Source organism: Cynocephalus volans, chromosome 5 (genome assembly GCF_027409185.1).
Source record: "Cynocephalus volans isolate mCynVol1 chromosome 5, mCynVol1.pri, whole genome shotgun sequence".
Taxonomy (NCBI): Eukaryota; Metazoa; Chordata; class Mammalia; order Dermoptera; family Cynocephalidae; genus Cynocephalus; species Cynocephalus volans.
Window position 1 is genome coordinate 16,537,446 of NC_084464.1, and position 18,794 is coordinate 16,556,239.

Below are 18,794 nucleotides of genomic sequence, written 5' to 3' on the forward strand. Positions count from 1 at the left end.
TGCCTGCTGTTGTTGATCATGTCGATGTTACCTCCTAACTTCTAGGAAACGGGAGGCGAGACATCTTGGGAGAGAAGTATTCAGTGTATTAAACATGGGCGGAGAGGTAGGGCTTTGCTTTTGTGCTAATCAATTGATGACGTTCTTTTTAGTATTCTGATAAATACAATTTATGACATCTGTGTGGCTTTTAATGCACAATGGACAATTTCAGTTTTTAGCAGGTAGTTAAGATGGAGCTCAGTTAAGTTAGTCTGCCCTACATTAAAATGATTGCTAAACCCCCACTGTGAACCTGCTGTTTGTTGATTCTGGACAGGGCTTATTGGATCATGGAATTAAAAAAAATATTGAGGCCAAATACTTTCTTGCTCTGAGTATTTATGTATACTGAAAAGTCGGCCTTGGATTTAGGCCGAGTAATAAAAGTTTCATGTAATTCAGAATGAAAGTGAATTGCAAATTTCTCATCCCCAAGGGTTTTAATGCTACATTAAAAGTGGTGGAGAGTAAACCCCTTCCTATTTTCCCATTTACAACCTAGTATCTACACATTTACAGTCAGCATCCAAGGAGCAGTTTCTGGGACCCTGGACCTAAGCAGGTAGAAAAAGAATATCAAATTTAAAAAGAAAAAGTCCATTGAGATACATGAAGGGTTTGATTACCAATGCAGTGAATTCCTCTCCTGCATTTCTTTCCACTTCTGCAAAGTACATGGGCTCAATTCAATGTAATGACACTCGACTGCCGTCTTTTGTATGTCTTCTAACCAAAGCATGCTCTTAAGTGTTCAGAGAGCGGCATGACCTTTCATATCATCTATATCCCAAGAGAATTTCCAAGAGCTGGGCTGTTCAGTCAAGCAGGCAGTTTTGGCTCGGGAGCTCTGTATAGTGACTACAGACTTACAGAAGGTTGCAAGGACAGCCCACAGCCAGGTTCCTTCAGCCTGCTGCGCCCTGAAAGGAGAGATGTGATATTCCCATGGGTGAGGAATCCTTTTGCCAATCCTATGGCAGAGTGAGAAGAGTTAGGTTCATATTTATCATCAGAGTTTATTTTGAGACTGCATTTTTGATTTGACCTCCTATGTACTTTTTTTATGTTTTGGCAAGTAAATGCCAAGTGCCATCGTAATTTTATTTAGTCAGTATTAATATGGAAAAAGTGATATGCTCAACAGTAACAGAATTTGTAAATGGAAATATTTACTCAGTTTTTTCAGTCTTAATGTCTTCAAGTTCTTTAAAATAGAATTACATCCTCACCCAGAAATACCTGCTTACTGGATGATTCATAGGGATGTTATGGAAATAAATTTTATGTAATGCATGGAAATATTTTGACCTACTTGGAAGAAAGACTCAATAACAAATTATTTGTATTATAAATAGCCAAGCAAACAAACTTTGTTTCAAGGCAAACAGCACCGAAATCAAAATAACCATCCCCATATTACAGTGCATGGTATTATGTTCCACGTCTCATACTGCTTACGGCATCCTGGAGATGAAGAGGCTAATTGTATTTTTTAAATCCATAAAATTTTAGACTGGACAAAACTTTAGATGTCTCTTCTCTATAACAGGCAAAATTAAAGCTCTCCAGATGAAGAAAGTGCTACCAAATTTTGTCAGTAAATACAGGGATAATAGAAAGGGGGAGGGAAAATTGTTCTACATTTTTGGTATGTGAATTGTCCTTGATAATACGTTGAGCACAAGGTGAATGATTATATATGTCAGCTTTTCTCTTTCCATTCTTGCTCATTTATCATTGCTAGCGACTAACGGCAGTAAGAAAGGATAAAACAAAAGGCATTTTGTTGACTCCTTTTTAGAAGAATTGATAGGAAAATTTAATGAAGAAGTTTAAGTTTAATGACCAAGAGGAATATCCATTTTTCGTGCTTTAGTTTCCCCCATAAAGTGGAAAATTCGGAGTTAATTGAACATTCTACTATAGGTAGTTCTTCTCCATACATTTTAAATAATTTAAGCCTTACATTAGCTAGTTCACACAATAATTTTAAAATAAAGTTTAGATAATTGTATTCTGTAGCCTAGTGTATAACCCCTCTTACATAATGAAAGCTCATTTCATAGGTCAAGTTCATTTCTGGTAGGTCGGAGAGAAATGAAGTCAGAAAATCTCATCCCTGTGTGTGGAGCCTTTATGTCACGGTGATACTTTTAAAAGAAATATGGCCCATTCCATAAAAAGAGGACATGAAGATGTGAGGAAGGTTAATATTTGAGTGTCATCTGTGTTTTTCCCCCTCCCAAGAGTAGTTTGTAGGCCTCCATAAATGAAGCACATGTTCCTCTTTTAGTCTAGGAACATGTGCAGAAGGAACTGTGGATCTCAGATTCCAGCTTACAGTATACTGCACTGTCTAAGTAGCCACATCTAAAACCAAATTTAAAAAGAGCCAGGCACCTCACCACTACTTGATCTGTATGCCTTATTGCAAACTAGCTAAACATGTTCTGTAGGTGGACTTTCCTTTGACAAATGGCCTTACATTTTGAAAAATCTTGTTTGCAACAAAATGTCAGTTGCTATGACGATAGATCCAAGTGATAACTGAAAGTTTAATCTTGATAAATTATAGGTTAAAGATCTGAAATGTTTTTAAGCACCGAAAAGGACGCCTGGACAGAAATGTTGCTGAATTTTTCCTCTAAGGACAGAGAGGAGCATCTGCCACAGGATAGTGGTGCTTTTTCCCTTTCCATTATTTCGTTAATTTGTCTTAAGAAAATGTTACTTTAAACAATCCCTGTAGAAACTTACCTAAAGTCTACAGCTATGTAAAATTGTTTTCTTGTTTGCACATAATTTTCATATTTATTATTTTAACATATATATTTCATTAATTTACCATAATTTCTTTGTTTTTTTTATTGGAAATTTAGATTAGGATTTGAATTCTACAAGGCGGGGGCTGAGTCAGGTCCCAAGAACGGGAGCTTTGAGAATTTCATGACTGTGGAGGAGGAAATTTCTACTTCCACCCCCTTTGAGGCCTGGAAAGAGTTCTTCTCTCCTTCTTTGCCCTTCTGTTACACCCATCTGTCAAAACTGCACCTATGGATTTCCTCAGACATCTGTCTTCCATAACTGCACCTGGAAAACCCAGTTTGGCTAATTGGTTGCGTCATACTGGATGTTAGCAATCTCAGCTAGCCCTTCTCATTGCTTGGCAAGCTCTGGAGTCTGCTCACAGTTTCCGAAATGATTGTTTTAAATCTCTCTTCTCAAACTTCCAGCACTCTTCATTCTTTCTTTCTCATAATTTTGTTTTCTGATATATAACCCAGAAGCCATAACATTAAAAAAAAAAAAAAAAAAAAAACTCAGTTGTATTAGCTAAATTCTACTGGGTTTTTTTTCATTTTTATTTTGTTTAACAAATATTTTAAATACTTAATTTCCTATTTTCTCATGGGGACTATACTATTTTGCTTTTTTAGACTATTAGGAAATATTCTTAATTTATTTAACTTTCCTAGTGTTTTATTACTAATAAAGATATCTAAGCCATTAATTTTCATTTAAGTGTAGCCTTGAGTGCATTCCAAACATTTGGTGCATTATTATTTTAAAGACATTTTCTTATTGTGTAATGAATTTCCTCCTAGCTTTATTATTATTTATGAATATATTCCCAAGAATTTAGGGATTTTTCCTACTTTATTTACTGCATTGTGATCATGAAGTATATGTTGGGCTGTTCTTGCTAGAGTCACTAATGACATCCTAACTGCCAGTCTTACCCACTCTGTAAAGTTTGCCTTCTTGTCTGCCGTGAATAATTCCTGCTTTCCTGCCTCCACTCTGCACCTTCTTTCTCCCTCTTCATAGATCCTTCTCTGCCTGCTCTTAAATATTGGTATGATATCTCTAGGGCTCTGTCCAAGGCCAGCTTCTCTTCCCATTCTACTTCTTTCGTTGGAACAAACTCCTACCTCCATGGTGTTGCCCCTTGTCTTTGTCAGTGATTTTCAGGTTTATGCCATCCTGGAACTTCACACCTGAGCTCTGGTAGGCTGCTGGACCTGTCTACCTTGTTGTCCCCTTGTGGCTTCACCATAAACTTTCTAAAAATAAACTTGTAGAGCCTGTTGTTTTTATCTACTACGTACTTCACCCATCCCTTCCTCATTTTCCCTGCAGCACTGCCTTGGTTTAGTTCTTCCTTGTGTATCTCACCTGGTTCTACATATTCATCCAACTATATACCCTTCCCCAGTCTCTTCTCCCACAAAGTGAGCCTTCTCTATTACTGGTTTTTCTTTATTGTGGTATATTACTGATTTTATTATGTCACTTGGAACTTAAAAATTATTAAGAAATGTGACTATTGTAATAATTTAGAAAACATAAGCTCCAATAACCAAAAATAATTGTTAACATACTGTCATATTTTCTTCTATATTTTTCCTGTACTTATATTTTCCATAATTGATTATCCTGAATATAAAATTATATACTTCAATTTTAAAAACTTAACATTGGAGACTAAAGCTCGATTCATATTCAAACATCTTCCACCAAAATGAATTCCAGAAAGATCAGAGTTAAATGTGAAAAGTGAAACCATAAAAGTTCTCAAGAACACATGGGTGAATGGTTTTTTGTAATCTCACAGTAGAGAACACTTTTATATGTGTGATGTATAACCAGAAGCCATAAGATGAAAATTTATACCCTTGACTAAATAAGAAAGGAGCATTGCTACATGACAAAAACACACAAACAAAAAAATCATAAACAAAGCCAAATGAGAACAAACCAGGGAGAATATTACAGTTCCTCACAAAGGGCTCACTTCTTAAGGACCTTCTTAAATAGGTCTTACAAATCAACCAAAAAGACCAATCATTTAATTAAGAAAAAGCAAAGGACATAAACAGAAATACATGTGACTTTAAACTTGTAAAAAGGTGGTCAATATTACTTATAAGAAAAATGTAAGTGGAAAACTAGATTGATACAACCTCTATACAGGGAATTTTGGCAATATTTTATCAAAACCATCAATATATGTATTTCCAACCTACCAATTCCATTTTTAGGAATTGATTTTACAGATATACATGTGTGTGATGATACAGTAAGCAAGGATATTGATCACAGCGTTGTTTTTAACAGCACAATTGGAAACAACCTAAACATCCATTAATGAATAAAGGGCTGGTAAATGAATTCTAATTTTTCCACACAATGAAATACTATACAACCACTTTAAAAAGTTACTCAGCTTTATTTGTATTGATATCAAATGATCACTAAGATATATTTTAATTAAAAAATGAAGGGTACACTGTGTTAGAACACTGTCATTTGTGAAGAAAAATACACACGTAGAGGTTTTAAAATGAATCTCAGATATCTAGAAAGCTGCATAAGAAACTGGTAACTGTAATTGCATCTAGAGAAAAGAACTGGTTGTCTAAAGGACAGGAGTGAGAGGGAGACTAGACTGATTTTTTCACCTTACACCTTTTTATACCTTTGACTTCTGTACCTGTGACTTCAAGTTTCTTTTGAAACATCTATTTGAAAAGCTACATAATGTCGTAATCTATGTAGCACTTCTCCACTGTTGAACATTTAGGTTGTTTCTATTTTTAATGCTTGTGAGTCTATAATGAACATCATTTTGTATACAAAGGTACTTCAAAAAATTCATGGATTCATATTATCTTTTAATTCTATTTTTCCATGAACTTCTTGAAGTACCCTTGTGTATCTTTGTACATATTTCAGGTTATTTCTGTAGGATAGATCACTAAAAGAATTACCAGATAAAAGAGTGTGAACATTATTACCCATTATTGTGCTGTTTTCCGCACAGGTACACAAGCAGTCCCTTGTGTACCCTTGGCCTTTTCAAAACGTGCTGTTAATTTGATAGACAGAAAATTATACCTTCTTTGAATTTGCATTTCTTTGATTATGACTGAGGTTGAACATTCATACATCTATATCTGCCTGTGTCTAAATTTAGTCACTCTTTATGCTCTCTTGTGATTTATTGTTTCATGCCTCTTACTCATTTATTTACTGTGGTATTAATGTCTTTCTACTCAATTTATATGCACACTATTCGTATGCTAAGGATATTAATCTTTAGTCATATTTGTTTCTAACTGGGTTAGGTCTTTAAGGACGAGTAGGAGTTAGCCAAGAAATGCAGCTGGAGAGGAGCACTCCATTTAGGACTGCAAGTCTTCCGTATGGCTGGAGTTGGTGGCTTGTGCCAGAAGGTGCTGGGTGGGGTGGGAGAGATGAGCAGGAGTCTGTGGGAGTCCTGTGTACCTCCCATGCTAATGCATTTGATCCTTATCTCACGATAATGGAAAACCATTAGGGAATTTTAAATAGGGACGTATGTAATAGGCTTTATTCACAGCTGCAGAAAAACTAAGAAGCTTTGATCTCCACGGTAGGTTTTCTCATTTTCACCTCCTCACTCCACAGCCCTTCATGGGTCGCAGTCCTCCTCTTTAAAAACAGTTAAGCTCATTTACCTACTCTTAGTGTTTTTATCAATAGCTCTTTCCCTGGTAATGCTCTCAGTCACTTGTCTTTTCTTAAGACATGCTTGGTGCTTGAATTATTTGCAGGAACACTTGAAGCAGTGTTGAGAGAGAAGATGACCTTTTTATGCTTTGTAATGCCAGAGACAGTTTTTTTAATGCCTTTCCAAATGAATAACAACTTGACTTATACCAAGTACTTATCAAAGATGGGATAGAGCTTCTTGAGCTCTGGAGGAGGAATAGCTTGGCGTTGAAGATCACAGCCTCTGGAGTCACCTGGATTCAGAGCCCAGCTCTGCCACCTATTAGACATGTGATCTTGGCCTATTTTTTTTAATCTCTGAGTCAAAGTTTGTGGGGATTAAATGAGATAATGTATATCAGGTACACAGCACAGTAAGTACTCTGTGCATGGTGTCTGTACCATAAATTATTAGTATTACTTTGTTATCCAGTTGGATCTTCAAAACAGCACTGAAAATGACTGTGGAAAGTACCCTTTTCTTTGAGGGTTTTGAAATAGAAATCTGAGAGTATATTTATTTATATTCCATTCTATATATTCTGCTTAAAGTTCTTTTTGTCCTTCCTTAAAGTATTTTCTTCTCTGACCTTAGAGTTCAGGTTTTTAGAAGTGAGTATCTTGGAATTGTCCTCTGATTGTCAAATCTCAGTAAGTCTTCTCAATTTTTTATAATTCTGGGACATTTCCTTCCATTGTACTGTCCCTGTGCAGTTAAGTTTGCTCACACTTCTTATTCACAGGTTATATACCTTTGCCATATTCTGAAGGTTAATTTTTTATCACGTATTTCTCACCAGCTTATTTAGTTTTACCATGTTTTAGATTTGAATGTCTGGTTTGTCCTCTATTCTGTTTTCTGTAATTCAGTATTAATTTTTACTTCTTTCAGTTTTGTGCATATTCTCTAGCATTGTAGTCTTTGTTTCATGTTGTTTTTTTCTTTTGCTTTTCTTAAAAGTGGGCAAATATAATAATATAACTTCTACTTTTAAATTATTTTAAAAGTCATCTTATTGAGGAATAATTTACATACAATAAGATGTATCTGTTTTAAGTATATAGTTCAGTGTTTTGACAAACATAGGAAACACCACCTTAATCAAGAGAAGAAACATTCCGTTACCCCAGCCAGTCCCCTTGACCCCTGTGTGTTCATGCTGAATGGTTTCTTTCCTATTTCATCTCTTCGTATATAGATTTTATCCCCCACGAGACCCTGAGGCCAATACCTTCATTATTCTTCACTGTATGCCCAGCACCTGGCATGGTGCTTACATACTAGGCATTTAGTATGTATTTCTTGAATGAATTCTCATTGTGAATTTTGTAGTCAATGCCATTTGGAGATTAATTCAATCTTTGTGCTGCAAACCCTTTTTTCATTCTTTTTTTTTCTTTCTTTCTTTTTTTTTGCAGTTTCTAATTCTTTGTGGTGTCTTCCTTATTGAATATTGGTATTTTTCTTGAAGGTCTTTTTGACATTGCTTATGATATTTTGATAAGTTCATCTCTTCAGTAAATACTTATCGAGCACCTTCTCTGTCCCTGGCACTTTGGTTACAGTAGTGAGCAAGAAAGATTGAAGTCCCTGGTGTGTGGAGCTTACGAGAGTACTTCAGAAAAGTTCATGGAAAGATTCATGTCATCTTTTAATTCTGTTTTTCCATGAATTTTTTGAAGTACCCTCATACATCCTGGTGGGAACTCACATTTATAAGAAGGAAGATTTCTGCTCTGTTCTTCACGCTGTTACCTACCCAGAGTGCTTATGACCTGCAGATGGTCCTTGAGCTTTCTCTCTGTAGGTGTTGTAATCCATTTTATTACACACCACACACACCATAGGCTGCTGCATTAGTCTGAGGGATAAGAGCCTGAACCAACATCAGAGCTGAGGGGTTGGAGAAGTGGAAGGTGATTCATAAGGGTTGAAGAAAGTTCAAATAGTAAGATTTTGTGATTGATTGAATTAGGGAGTTACGGGAAAGGAAGGCATTTAAGATGAATTCCAGGTGTCTGACTTGGGCGGTTGGCTGCATGAAGACGCTTCTTTTTGTGGAAAGCAATACTGGCCATTGGGGGCAAGAGGAAAGGAAGGTGGTGGCTTCAGTTTTGAATGTGATCACTGGATGAATCTGTATTTTAGTTGACAAGTTTAAAAGGCAATTGGGTTATATGGATTTGGACCTCAGAAGTGAGACCTGGGAGAAATATTGGTAGCAGAGTTGAAACCTTGGACACATGCAATTACTGTCAGAGATTTATTACAAAGAAAAGAGGCCCATATACCAGCCCTAGAGAAAACAACTTATGAGGGGCAGTAGAGTAAGATGAGCCCACAGAGGAGGCTAGGAAGGAGTAGCTAGTAGGTCAAAGAACAAGAGGAGAAACTAGCTGACTGTGAAACCCTCCACCAGTGAAGCAAAGTTAGATAACCTCAGTAAAAGATTGCAAATGCTATCATTTATCTCATTATGAAAATTATTTTAAAAGATCTTATTTTTATTAAAAATTGTGATAACTTTTTTAATTACCTAAATTGAGAGTCTGTATATGTGCTGAGTGCTCTTCAGATAATAAGGCTTGATGAATCTTGAGACTTGACCTCCAGAAGTGAACAGATAACTGCCATGGAGGCCTGCAGCATGGTATGTAGTCAGGGGGCATGGCCTCAAAGATGTAGAAGTGTGAACCAATGATACTGAAACAGCAGCAGGATCCAAGAACCACCAGCACTGTCTTCTTGGCCCCATGGGCTATGGAGGCATGCTAGAATAAAGCAGCTTCACCTTAGTGACTGTAAAGGAAGCACTTCCAGGGCAAGGCACATTTCAGTTAAGGCAAGTAGGTGGAGCACATGTCCTTCCAAGCAGTTGAGGGTAGGTGGGAATTTGCCCCAAAGAGGCCAGTAGGAAGGGTTTAGCTGTTTTGTTACTGGGATAGTTGACATGGGGTGAGGAGAGGAAAAAGCACAGATGTGTTTTCAGGATGGATGTGCAGAGAAACCAGCATTGGGATGCTAATGAAGAATGACAGAAAGGGAGAGGTGTTACATTAGCTGGTTTCCAGATCATGCCTCAGATGCTAAAGCCGATGTGAGCCTCCAAGTGCTGGGAGGCTGTGATTATGACCTGCATTTGGCTGACAGTGGTGCTGGAAGGGAATGAAGTGACACAGGACCGCCGGCACTCGAGAGCTTTCCCTACTGCCTGTCGTGTGACTTTACAGTTGGGAAATTAGAGTGAGTAGAGGAATCTCAAAAAGGAGTTTGGTCTTGCAATGGTGAAAGGACATCTAGTAGAACCTGTGGACACTTGAGATCTGCTGGCAGACCGGAAGGCAAAGGCTGGGGAGAAGGAAAGTCAAATGGGAATTGCCTGCACGAAGAAGCACTAAGAATCTGCCAAGCTTCAGGAGGGGGAGGGAGAGCAGTGTTTGTGTGAGCAGTGTAGCCTTACTATTTCTGTGGATGCAGTCTGCTTCCTCATATTTGATTCTGTTGCCCTTTCTTTGTTAATTTTTTATGCCTTATTTCAAACAGCATCTGACTCATATTAGGATTATCCTCATGCAATGCATTGTGCATTGTGCCAGCTGCCATTTTTATTGCAGCATCTGAACATTTTTCTTTGAGATGTTACTGCTCAGTGATATGGTCAAGAGGCTGATAGCCAGAATGTGTTTGAGAATAAATAGTTTACCTAAGTAGCCAGCAAAAAATAAAAAAATAAAATAAAAATGCAAGTGATAAAAACTGGGGCAGAGGCAGGATTGAAATAATTGGTGGTTATTCCTCTACCACAGAATTTAAGGATTCAACTAGATCTGTGATTATCTTCACAAAATTATGATCATTTGAAATAAGAATTCAGACGACTGTTAATACAGTAGTAGTTTTGTGGTACTGAGCCAGTGAAATGTCTTCTCTTAGGACAAGAATAACACCTTGTGCTTTAAGTGGTACAGGAGGAGGAGAAGCAAGGAGAGGAGGGAACCAGTTTCAAAGGTGCATCTGAAGTTTGAACCACAACTATTGATTGCTTTAGACACATTTCATTCCAATCTAGAGCTTCATTTCTTTAGGTAGGGAGTTTGGAAAATAGAGGAAACAAATAATATATACCAAAATATTTAGAACTCTGGACCTTAAGCTCAACTGATATAAATTGTTGACTGACTTAAGCTGTCTTCTAGTTTCCTTAAACTTTGGAAGAACTTAGGTCTTTACATTTCGGGCAGTACTCCTTTCTTTCAAGCTATTCAGGGCTAGTCACTAGCTTTTAGAAAAGAGTTTAGTAATGACTGCTATTGCACGTTTGGTTTTTCCAAAAAGCCCATGCAGCATACTGAATGAAGAATTAAAACAGTAGATGATTCCCTGAGGTCTGTTCATGTTATAAAACCAATTCTGCATATAGAACACAGTATTAGAATTAAATCATTTTGTCCCTTCTCTGCTGCCATCACTGCAAAAAAAGAAAGTGCTTTGGAGAAGAATGTGTGGGTGTGAGGAAGAACAGTGATATTGTGTTACATAAATAACCATTGTGCTGTGCAAGAAAGTGCCCCAGAACTTGCTTTTAGCTTACCTAGCTGCTATCTAAAATCTTATTAGATTAGCAGCTACACATGAGAATCTATATCTGATATGTTCTATTAGTAAAATCCTCCCACATCCCTTTATAAGTGAATGGGCCGCAGTTATCTAGTATCTGCTAGTACATGCATTTCATTTCCAATCATCGTAGCCACTAAAGCTTGATACTGAACACCTGAAGCTCCTCTACAGATACTTCAGCTGGTTCAAGTAGGGTTAACATCAGAGTCTGAGCAGAGTCTTACATTCTGAAAGTGCAAGTTCCTAGCTTTTCCTCTCTCCTTTATGGTTCCTTATGTTACGAGATTTCATTTTAATCTTGTTTTTAGATGCAAGTAGACTTGACATCTGAATTTTTAATGTAGAGTTTTGTTTTACTTTGGAAAAGTTTATCTAAAACAAAATTTGTTCTCTCTAAGGTTTCCCAGTAAGTTATATGCATCTCCTAACACCCTCCCTCCCCGCCACAATTCCCAAGGAAATTGATATTCCGCTTTGTTTCTTTGCCTCTACATGTATTTCCATTCTTCTGTTGCTAAGTATCACTAATAGTATCACGTGGATTCTTTACCTGATGTTTAAAGGTAAAAGCCGGACAATCTGAGATCATGACTAGAGAAAGCCGTATCTGACTTGGGCTGCTTCTCCTTAGTCTCAATCTGGAGTAGAGGGGGTGGGCATGAGGGTTAAGGCCATGGCCATCTAAGCGTGAGAGTATGTCTTGGTTAAGGACTCCTGAGTCATATGTTGTGGCTAATTATTCAGACCACTCTACCCTGTGTGCACACTGGTGTAATCCTGAGGATGCCAGACAAAGATGAGGCCATGACATGAGGAGGGGGGATACTAATTGCATTAAGGTATAACAAGAATAATAATAAAAGAATAGCTTTCATTTTTTGAGTCTTACTGTACGCCAGGCTTTGTGCCAACTACTCATAAAGCCTAATCCTTCCAGCAGTACTGAGCAAAACTGCCTTTTTGACAGATGAGGAAGCATGGCCTTATGTAAAGAAACTTGCCCAAGTTCACACAAACAGTACAAACTGGAGCAAGGATACAACCCCCAGCCTGTCTGATTCAAAAGCTTTGCTCTTGAACTGCTGTCCTGTACTGCACATGATCTTTATGTGGTGGGGGGATGGGAGGCGAGTGTTTGTATGCAGATTTATGTACTTTCAAGATGAAGAAAAGCATTTTGGCATCATTCCACACTTTCGTCTATAGTGGGATCCAGATGTGGACCACAGCCTTACATTTTTGTCACTGAAGGGAAAGCGAAAGCCAAAAGATGGGACAAGGGTTGGAAAGCTGATCACTGTCTTGGTACATGCATATGTGTTGCATCATTTAAAGTCTGAATTCTGGATTTTTCTCTGTACAATAAGGGTTTAATTATCCATGTTAATGGAGGGAAGCCAGACGTGAATAAAAAGCCAGGAATCTAAGGAGCATTTCAGTAGCAGCTTGCCATTTGTATGTGACTCGTTTGAAGTAGATTTATCTTCCTAACTCTGTTTGCTTAGTCATCCCAGAATAGTAATGAATTGGCCTGTCCCATGAGCAAAGATCAAAGTGGATTATCCATAGGGGAATATTAGACCATTAATTCTAAAGCAAAATATTTTAAATTCGTTTTTTAAAAAAAGCATAGACTCAGACATACTGACACCTTTTCTTTTTTTTTTTTTTCTCTGAATTCCTTTAGAACATATGCTGTCAGGAGGATAAGAGATGCCTTCAGAGAAAATAAAAATGTAAAGGATCCTGTAGAAATTCAAACACTAGTGAATAAAGCTAAAAGAGACCTGGAAATAATTCGTCGACAGGTAAGATGGTTCATTAAGAGATGACATGCCTTGACATGTCCCCCTTGATTCGACATCACTGCTTTTGGTGTTTATGATTTACACCACAGGATCATGAAACTCTGTTCCTTTTACTAATACAGACATAGAAAGATGAACTCTCATATTATCAAATTTAGGGAGAACATGAAGGAAAATACCAGCTTTCCAGAATTTCCATGGAATGCATCCTTCTGGGAAGCAGGGTTCTCACAGTTTAATAAACGTTGATGCTTTTAAGTATGACAAACTGCAATATATCTTTTTTTTCCCAATCTAAGTCTTTGTAAGATGTACTGCACATTTATATGTGGACATAAGTCAGAATAAATATATCCTCCTTTTCCTAGTGTTCTTAAATCATAATTCAAGATAAGCAGAATGTTGCCCTTTTCTTGAAGACACCATCATGGGTGATGAACTTGAATCATGTTACCACACAGCAGGTACAGATGCAGTTGCAGGTGGTGTAAAGCACAGCTGCTTGGGTGCTGACCCTTAAAGGACCCTGGAAGATGTTTTTGTTTTCATTTTATAGCAGTGCAGGGATCACCTTGATTTGTGCTTTTTTCTCTTTCTCCTGAGGGTGGGTAGAACATCCGCAGCAGCATGGTCTCTTGGGTGGTGTGATGAATCTGTCGTCTGCAAAAGTAATTAGAGCATCAAAGGCTAAAGTAGCCGTCCATCAATTGGTTTTCTCACCAAACCTCTAAAAAACCACCCTTTTCACTGTTTCTCTTTGATTTTGCAACAATCATGCCATAAGTTCCATTTCTGCTTTCCTCTGTTTTACTCTCTTACTTGCAGCAAATTTGTTTTCCTAAGTTCTGCTAAAGTGTTTTGGAAAGCCAGCTTGGCTGACATTACATCAGACTGTAGTCTTTCCCTGACGCTTCTTCATGCTTGACTCTAAACAGAATGCACAAAAGCAGCAGTATTAAAAACTGTAGTTTGTATTTTATGTCAAGATTAATAGTCCTGTTATATTTCCTACGTAATAGAACAATCCCTTCTAGAATAACATTTCAGATTCTAATACTCCTCCATGAGTTCTACAGTTATCTAGTGATAGAATAACTTTGCCAAATTTGGACAGGCCTAGGAAATGATCTTTAACTAAAAGCATGAAATGATAATAGAGGAGTCAGGAAGAGAAACTGATCTGCACATTTACATATACTTTGAGTGACAGATGTGAGTCACATTTTGAAAACTCTAGAATGATGGCATTTTCCAGACACCAGTGGTTGAATTTTATGGAATCCTTTAGCAGTGGAACTTAGAAAAACAAGTAGCCTGTGTCCTTATTTTACATAAACTCAGAAAGATTTAGTTCTTTGGCACTTTCTCTGTGTAGAAGTTCGCAAGTATCTCCAAAACAGGCTGGTTTTATCTTTAGTGTAAAGTTGATCAGAGAATCATCTGCATAGAAAAGGGGGATTTTAAATAATCTGTGAGCCACTGTTTCTTCTTGTGTGTCTAATTATCTGTGTCACTTCTTGGTATCAAACGCTAAAACTACCCTTTCAGAACAAAAAAAGACTAGATCGTGGCCTCACCCGACATCCCCAGTGAATGCACACTCCAGACTCAACATATCCTGGAGCAGCTGGATGGTGTGCAGGGTGAGGGTGCCCTCCCGAGGACGGCCTGGTGACTGCACCTTCCTGGTGGGGGAATGCATGCTGCCTGCTTGCAGGGCTACGACTTGTTCTGCCCCGCCATGACCTAGTAGAACGGCATGTTATCACCTCCTCAGAGAGGCCCTGACAAATGAAAGCATTCTCATTCCGTCGGAGAACTACTTAGCCAATTATATGTCAGCAGCTGGGAAGTTTCTGCCCAATTCCCTCTCACATCAAGACTTCTTGAACCCAAGTGCAACATTTATCATAGTTGCAATACAAGATGTGGTGGGTTCCCCAAGCCACCCTGCTGCCAGCTGGAGTAGGTTGACCTTAAACTGAAGGCCTAAAATGAGGTAGAGAATGTGTTCTTTCACACAGTCTTCTGTGGCAGCCTTCTGACTTGCCTTCCTGTGTGTCTGTTCTCCATACAACATGGCCACAGTGATCTTTTTCAGAGGAAAGAATCAGATCCGGTCATTCCCCTGCTCAACACCCTGCAGGAGCTTCATAGCACCTGACAGTAAGATCTGCACAAGGCCCTCCATTGCTCTCGTCTCCCTCCTCACATGAGCTCAATTCCCTTCTTTCTGCCCCTGGTGCACACCCAGCCTGTCCTCACCTCTGCCTGGAGAATCCCTCCCCACACTTTCCCATAGCTCTCCTCCCCTCTTCTCCAGGCCTGTGCTCAGATTTCACCTTCTCACGGAGGGCTTCCCTGACCACACTGTCTAAAACAGCCGCCTTCCCTTCCCCTGCTTTAGTTTTCCTTAGAGCACTTATCAGTACCTAAAATAACATGACACATTGCTTTGTCTACTTTCTCCCTCCTCTGTGAGGCAGCAAGGCCATGAGGACAGGGATCTTGCCTGTCATGGTTACTGCTGCCTGGTAGGTAAGAGCATGAGCTCTGGGGCCTGTGCTCGAAGTCTGACTCAGCCTGCTAGCTACGTGATCTCGAGCAAGGTATTTAATCTCTCAGTGCCTAATGTGAAATGCAAGTGACTATAAGCCCTACTTAGTGGGTTGTGGTGAGGATCAGATAAGTTAACATATGAAAAGCCTCTGGAGTGGTGCTGGCACATAGTGACAGGTGCTTGCTGTTATTATCACCCACAGTGTCCAGGACAGCCCCGCACAGAGTGGGCTCTTAGTAAGTGTTCATTGACTAAATGAATGCATGAAGAATGTCCCCTGAGAACATACACCTCAGTCAAGGTCTGTACCACCAAAATCTTGCTGTCTTGTTGGCCACCCAGAACTTCCCTCCTTAAGGAATGAGCCATGAAAGGCAGACGGAAGTCTGATGAGGATGTTGACATACTACCCTCATGAGCTGTGATGTCGTTCACATCAAGTCCCTCTTCCACTTGAGCATTTGGGCCCAAGCCACACCCACGAGGGTGTGCATTGATCTCAGCTTCACATCCCCGTGGATGAGCACACATCATAAAGGCAGTGCTCAAACTGAAATCCTCCACCCGCAACACTGCCTGCTTCCCTGCTTCCAGTCGCTCTTCAGTCAGTTGTGGTGCTCATGCCACCACCATAAGCCTAGTGAGATTGTGCAGTTTCTGAAGAAGTCTCTGAACAAAAATGTTCTTCTGTTTTTCTGGGTAGAAACGCTGAGGTGCAAGAAAGCTTGATGCTTGTCCAAGGCCACATGGCCAGGTACCACCTCAGGTCTCCTAATGCTTTAGAGCAAACTCAGATGTTCGAGGACGTGAGTTCCTGAGTCAGTAGAACTAAAGGGTAACGAGACTCTTAAGTCATCCTCCCATTTTGTTCCCAAGAGATTTAAGGATCCTATTAGCCTGGTTCAGCCTCTCCTCAAAGGTCATTCACTCTGCCGTTATATCTTTAATATGCAAGGTGTTTAGTCTTCATCATGGCAACCCCGAGGATTCTAGATAGCATCAGCTTTTCTTCTTAGCCTCCACGCAGCTTGTAAGGATCACTCTCATTTCAAGAAGTGGCGGGTTGTTTTTCTTTCGTGGTGAGCAAGTCAGCCTCCTTTGACTCATTCTCCATGATTACGGCCCACTCAGTAAAAGCCAGACATATCGTTGTCCTCTTCCTAATATTCTTGGACCAACTCTCCCCCTGAAAATTACTGTTCAGTCTGTCAATCTCAAATCTTTCCAGCTGCACACATCATATCATATCCCAGAACTAACAGCAACACTCTTCTACCTTGTGACAAACTGCCATTATTTCCATATAAGATGGTTCTGTAAAGACAGATTGACCTTGCAGCTCTTATGGGTTCTTTCTCTCTGCTGAAAGCAAGTTCTGGACTAGCTCCCACTAAACCTAGCTTCCCTATCTACTTCCCAGGTGGGATCAGAAAGGTTGGAGAGGCCTTTTGTGATGGAGCCAGAAAGGATGGACCGAGGTGGACTGTGTGTAGGGTTGGACAAAAAGCTCTCAAACAATCTGGACAGCAAGGAATTACTGAAGGAATTTCTACCTCAGACAATAAACAGCTTCTTAAGTGTTTCACATCAGAAAGATGAGCAAGAAATTCAGCCAGATTTTGCTTTTTGTCTTTGTTCCTTGTTCCATTTTGTTGTTCTAAAGCTATTCCCCCTGATTCCTATTTATAAGGTTAGTTAGAATAACCACCAATTAATCGTCCCGGTTTATTATAGCTCTACAGTTTGTCACTCCCCTTTGGTTTTTAAAAAACCGTGGCATACCTTGTTTTGTGTCACGACTTCCTGTGCATAAGCACCTTGCTAAATGCAAGTTTCTTCTAAGACTTGCAGCATCAGCATCACCTGGGAGCCTTCCCTCCCCGTGTGGTTCATAGACGTTTTGTGTTCATCAAAGAGAGTACATTTTCCAAGCATTTTTAAATAGAGTGGTAATCTTTGTTATAAGTCTAGCTTGATAGCTGCACGTCTGTGACGGAGGAAGTAGAAGACTGATGGGAATGAGAAATGGGAGTGTAGCAACGGGGTAGTCAGCAGACCGAGATTTCTGTATTTTGATAAGATTCCTTGAACACATGAATTAAGATCATGATTTCAGGAGTATTAACTTAAATCTGTGACAACTCTATGTTGAAACCTGGGGAAACTAATATATATGTGCAAAGTCTGGATGCATGTACAGCTCTGTGATGTGATCAGTATTCATCAGAGGAAAGTGACCCTTCAGTTCTTCTAGGTTCCCCCATAGCAGCAAACCTGGGTAACAGAAGATGCTTGGGGGAAGTGAAGGTACGGCTTAGAGAGGAAAGGGTGTTTTTCATAGTGGGGTTAACCAGGCGGAATCCATGCTCTCTAGGAAAGCAACAGCTACTCTGTATTGCGAAGTTCCTAACTACTAACTTAAGTAGGCTAGCAGATTTAGCACTAAATGTGCATCCAAATAATCCTTGTTTACTATACCAAGGACAAGAGATTACTAAGATATGCATTTATAGAAAGACTACATCCAGAAAAATAAGGTTTATCTGTAATCTAAGTATTTGAATGAAGAAATGTATTGTTGCTATAGTATGTAATTGTACAGTAAGAAGATAAACTGGATATGGTCTGGATTATAGATAATGTCCGGGTTTTGGAGTCATAACAATCTTACCATCAGCTTTCTAGTGGTCACTGTTTACTACCACAGTAACTGTTCCTCAGCTAGAGCTTTCTTTAATTAAGCAACTCAAACACTGGATGTATTAGACTCAGAATTATGAATCTGCCATTGTAAGTGATTAAGAGCAAGCATTATATACAGCCATTAAGATAATCAGGGATTGATGTTACATGTAGCACACATTTTTGTTAATACAGTGTATATATGTGTGAGGTGAAGCATTTTCAGTGTTTTGTAGCTTACATTTAATTATTTTTTTTGTAGATTGCTAAAAGTAAAGCAGTTTACCCAGTTTTTTGTTATTTTGGATGGTGGTAGATGAGTCTCTAAAACCATGTTTATTTTTCCTTTTATTGGCTATTTTATGGTTCAGTTCTTTAAACAACCTTTCAAGAGAAACATACACCAGTAACTCTTTTGAATGTGCTGTTGTGAAAGCAGAGGCTAGTGAACAGTGACCGCCTTCTGTCACTGTCAGTCACTGCAGTATCCACTCCAATGCCCCAGACAGTGGTTAGAACTTCAGTACAAGTGATATCTTATACACAG

At 38.9% G+C, this 18,794-nt stretch overlaps 1 protein-coding gene across 4 annotated transcripts in view; it reads left to right on the forward strand.

Annotated features, from left to right (window-relative positions):
- The window catches only part of LYRM4 (LYR motif containing 4), a 138,168-nt gene that overhangs the window by 24,421 nt on the left and 94,953 nt on the right, over positions 1-18,794 (forward strand). For all 4 annotated transcript variants that reach the window (XM_063097868.1, XM_063097870.1, XM_063097867.1 and 1 more), the window contains exon 2: positions 12,885-13,005. In XM_063097868.1, the coding sequence (XP_062953938.1) occupies positions 12,885-13,005 (121 nt within the window). The remainder of the gene's footprint in view (positions 1-12,884; positions 13,006-18,794) is intronic.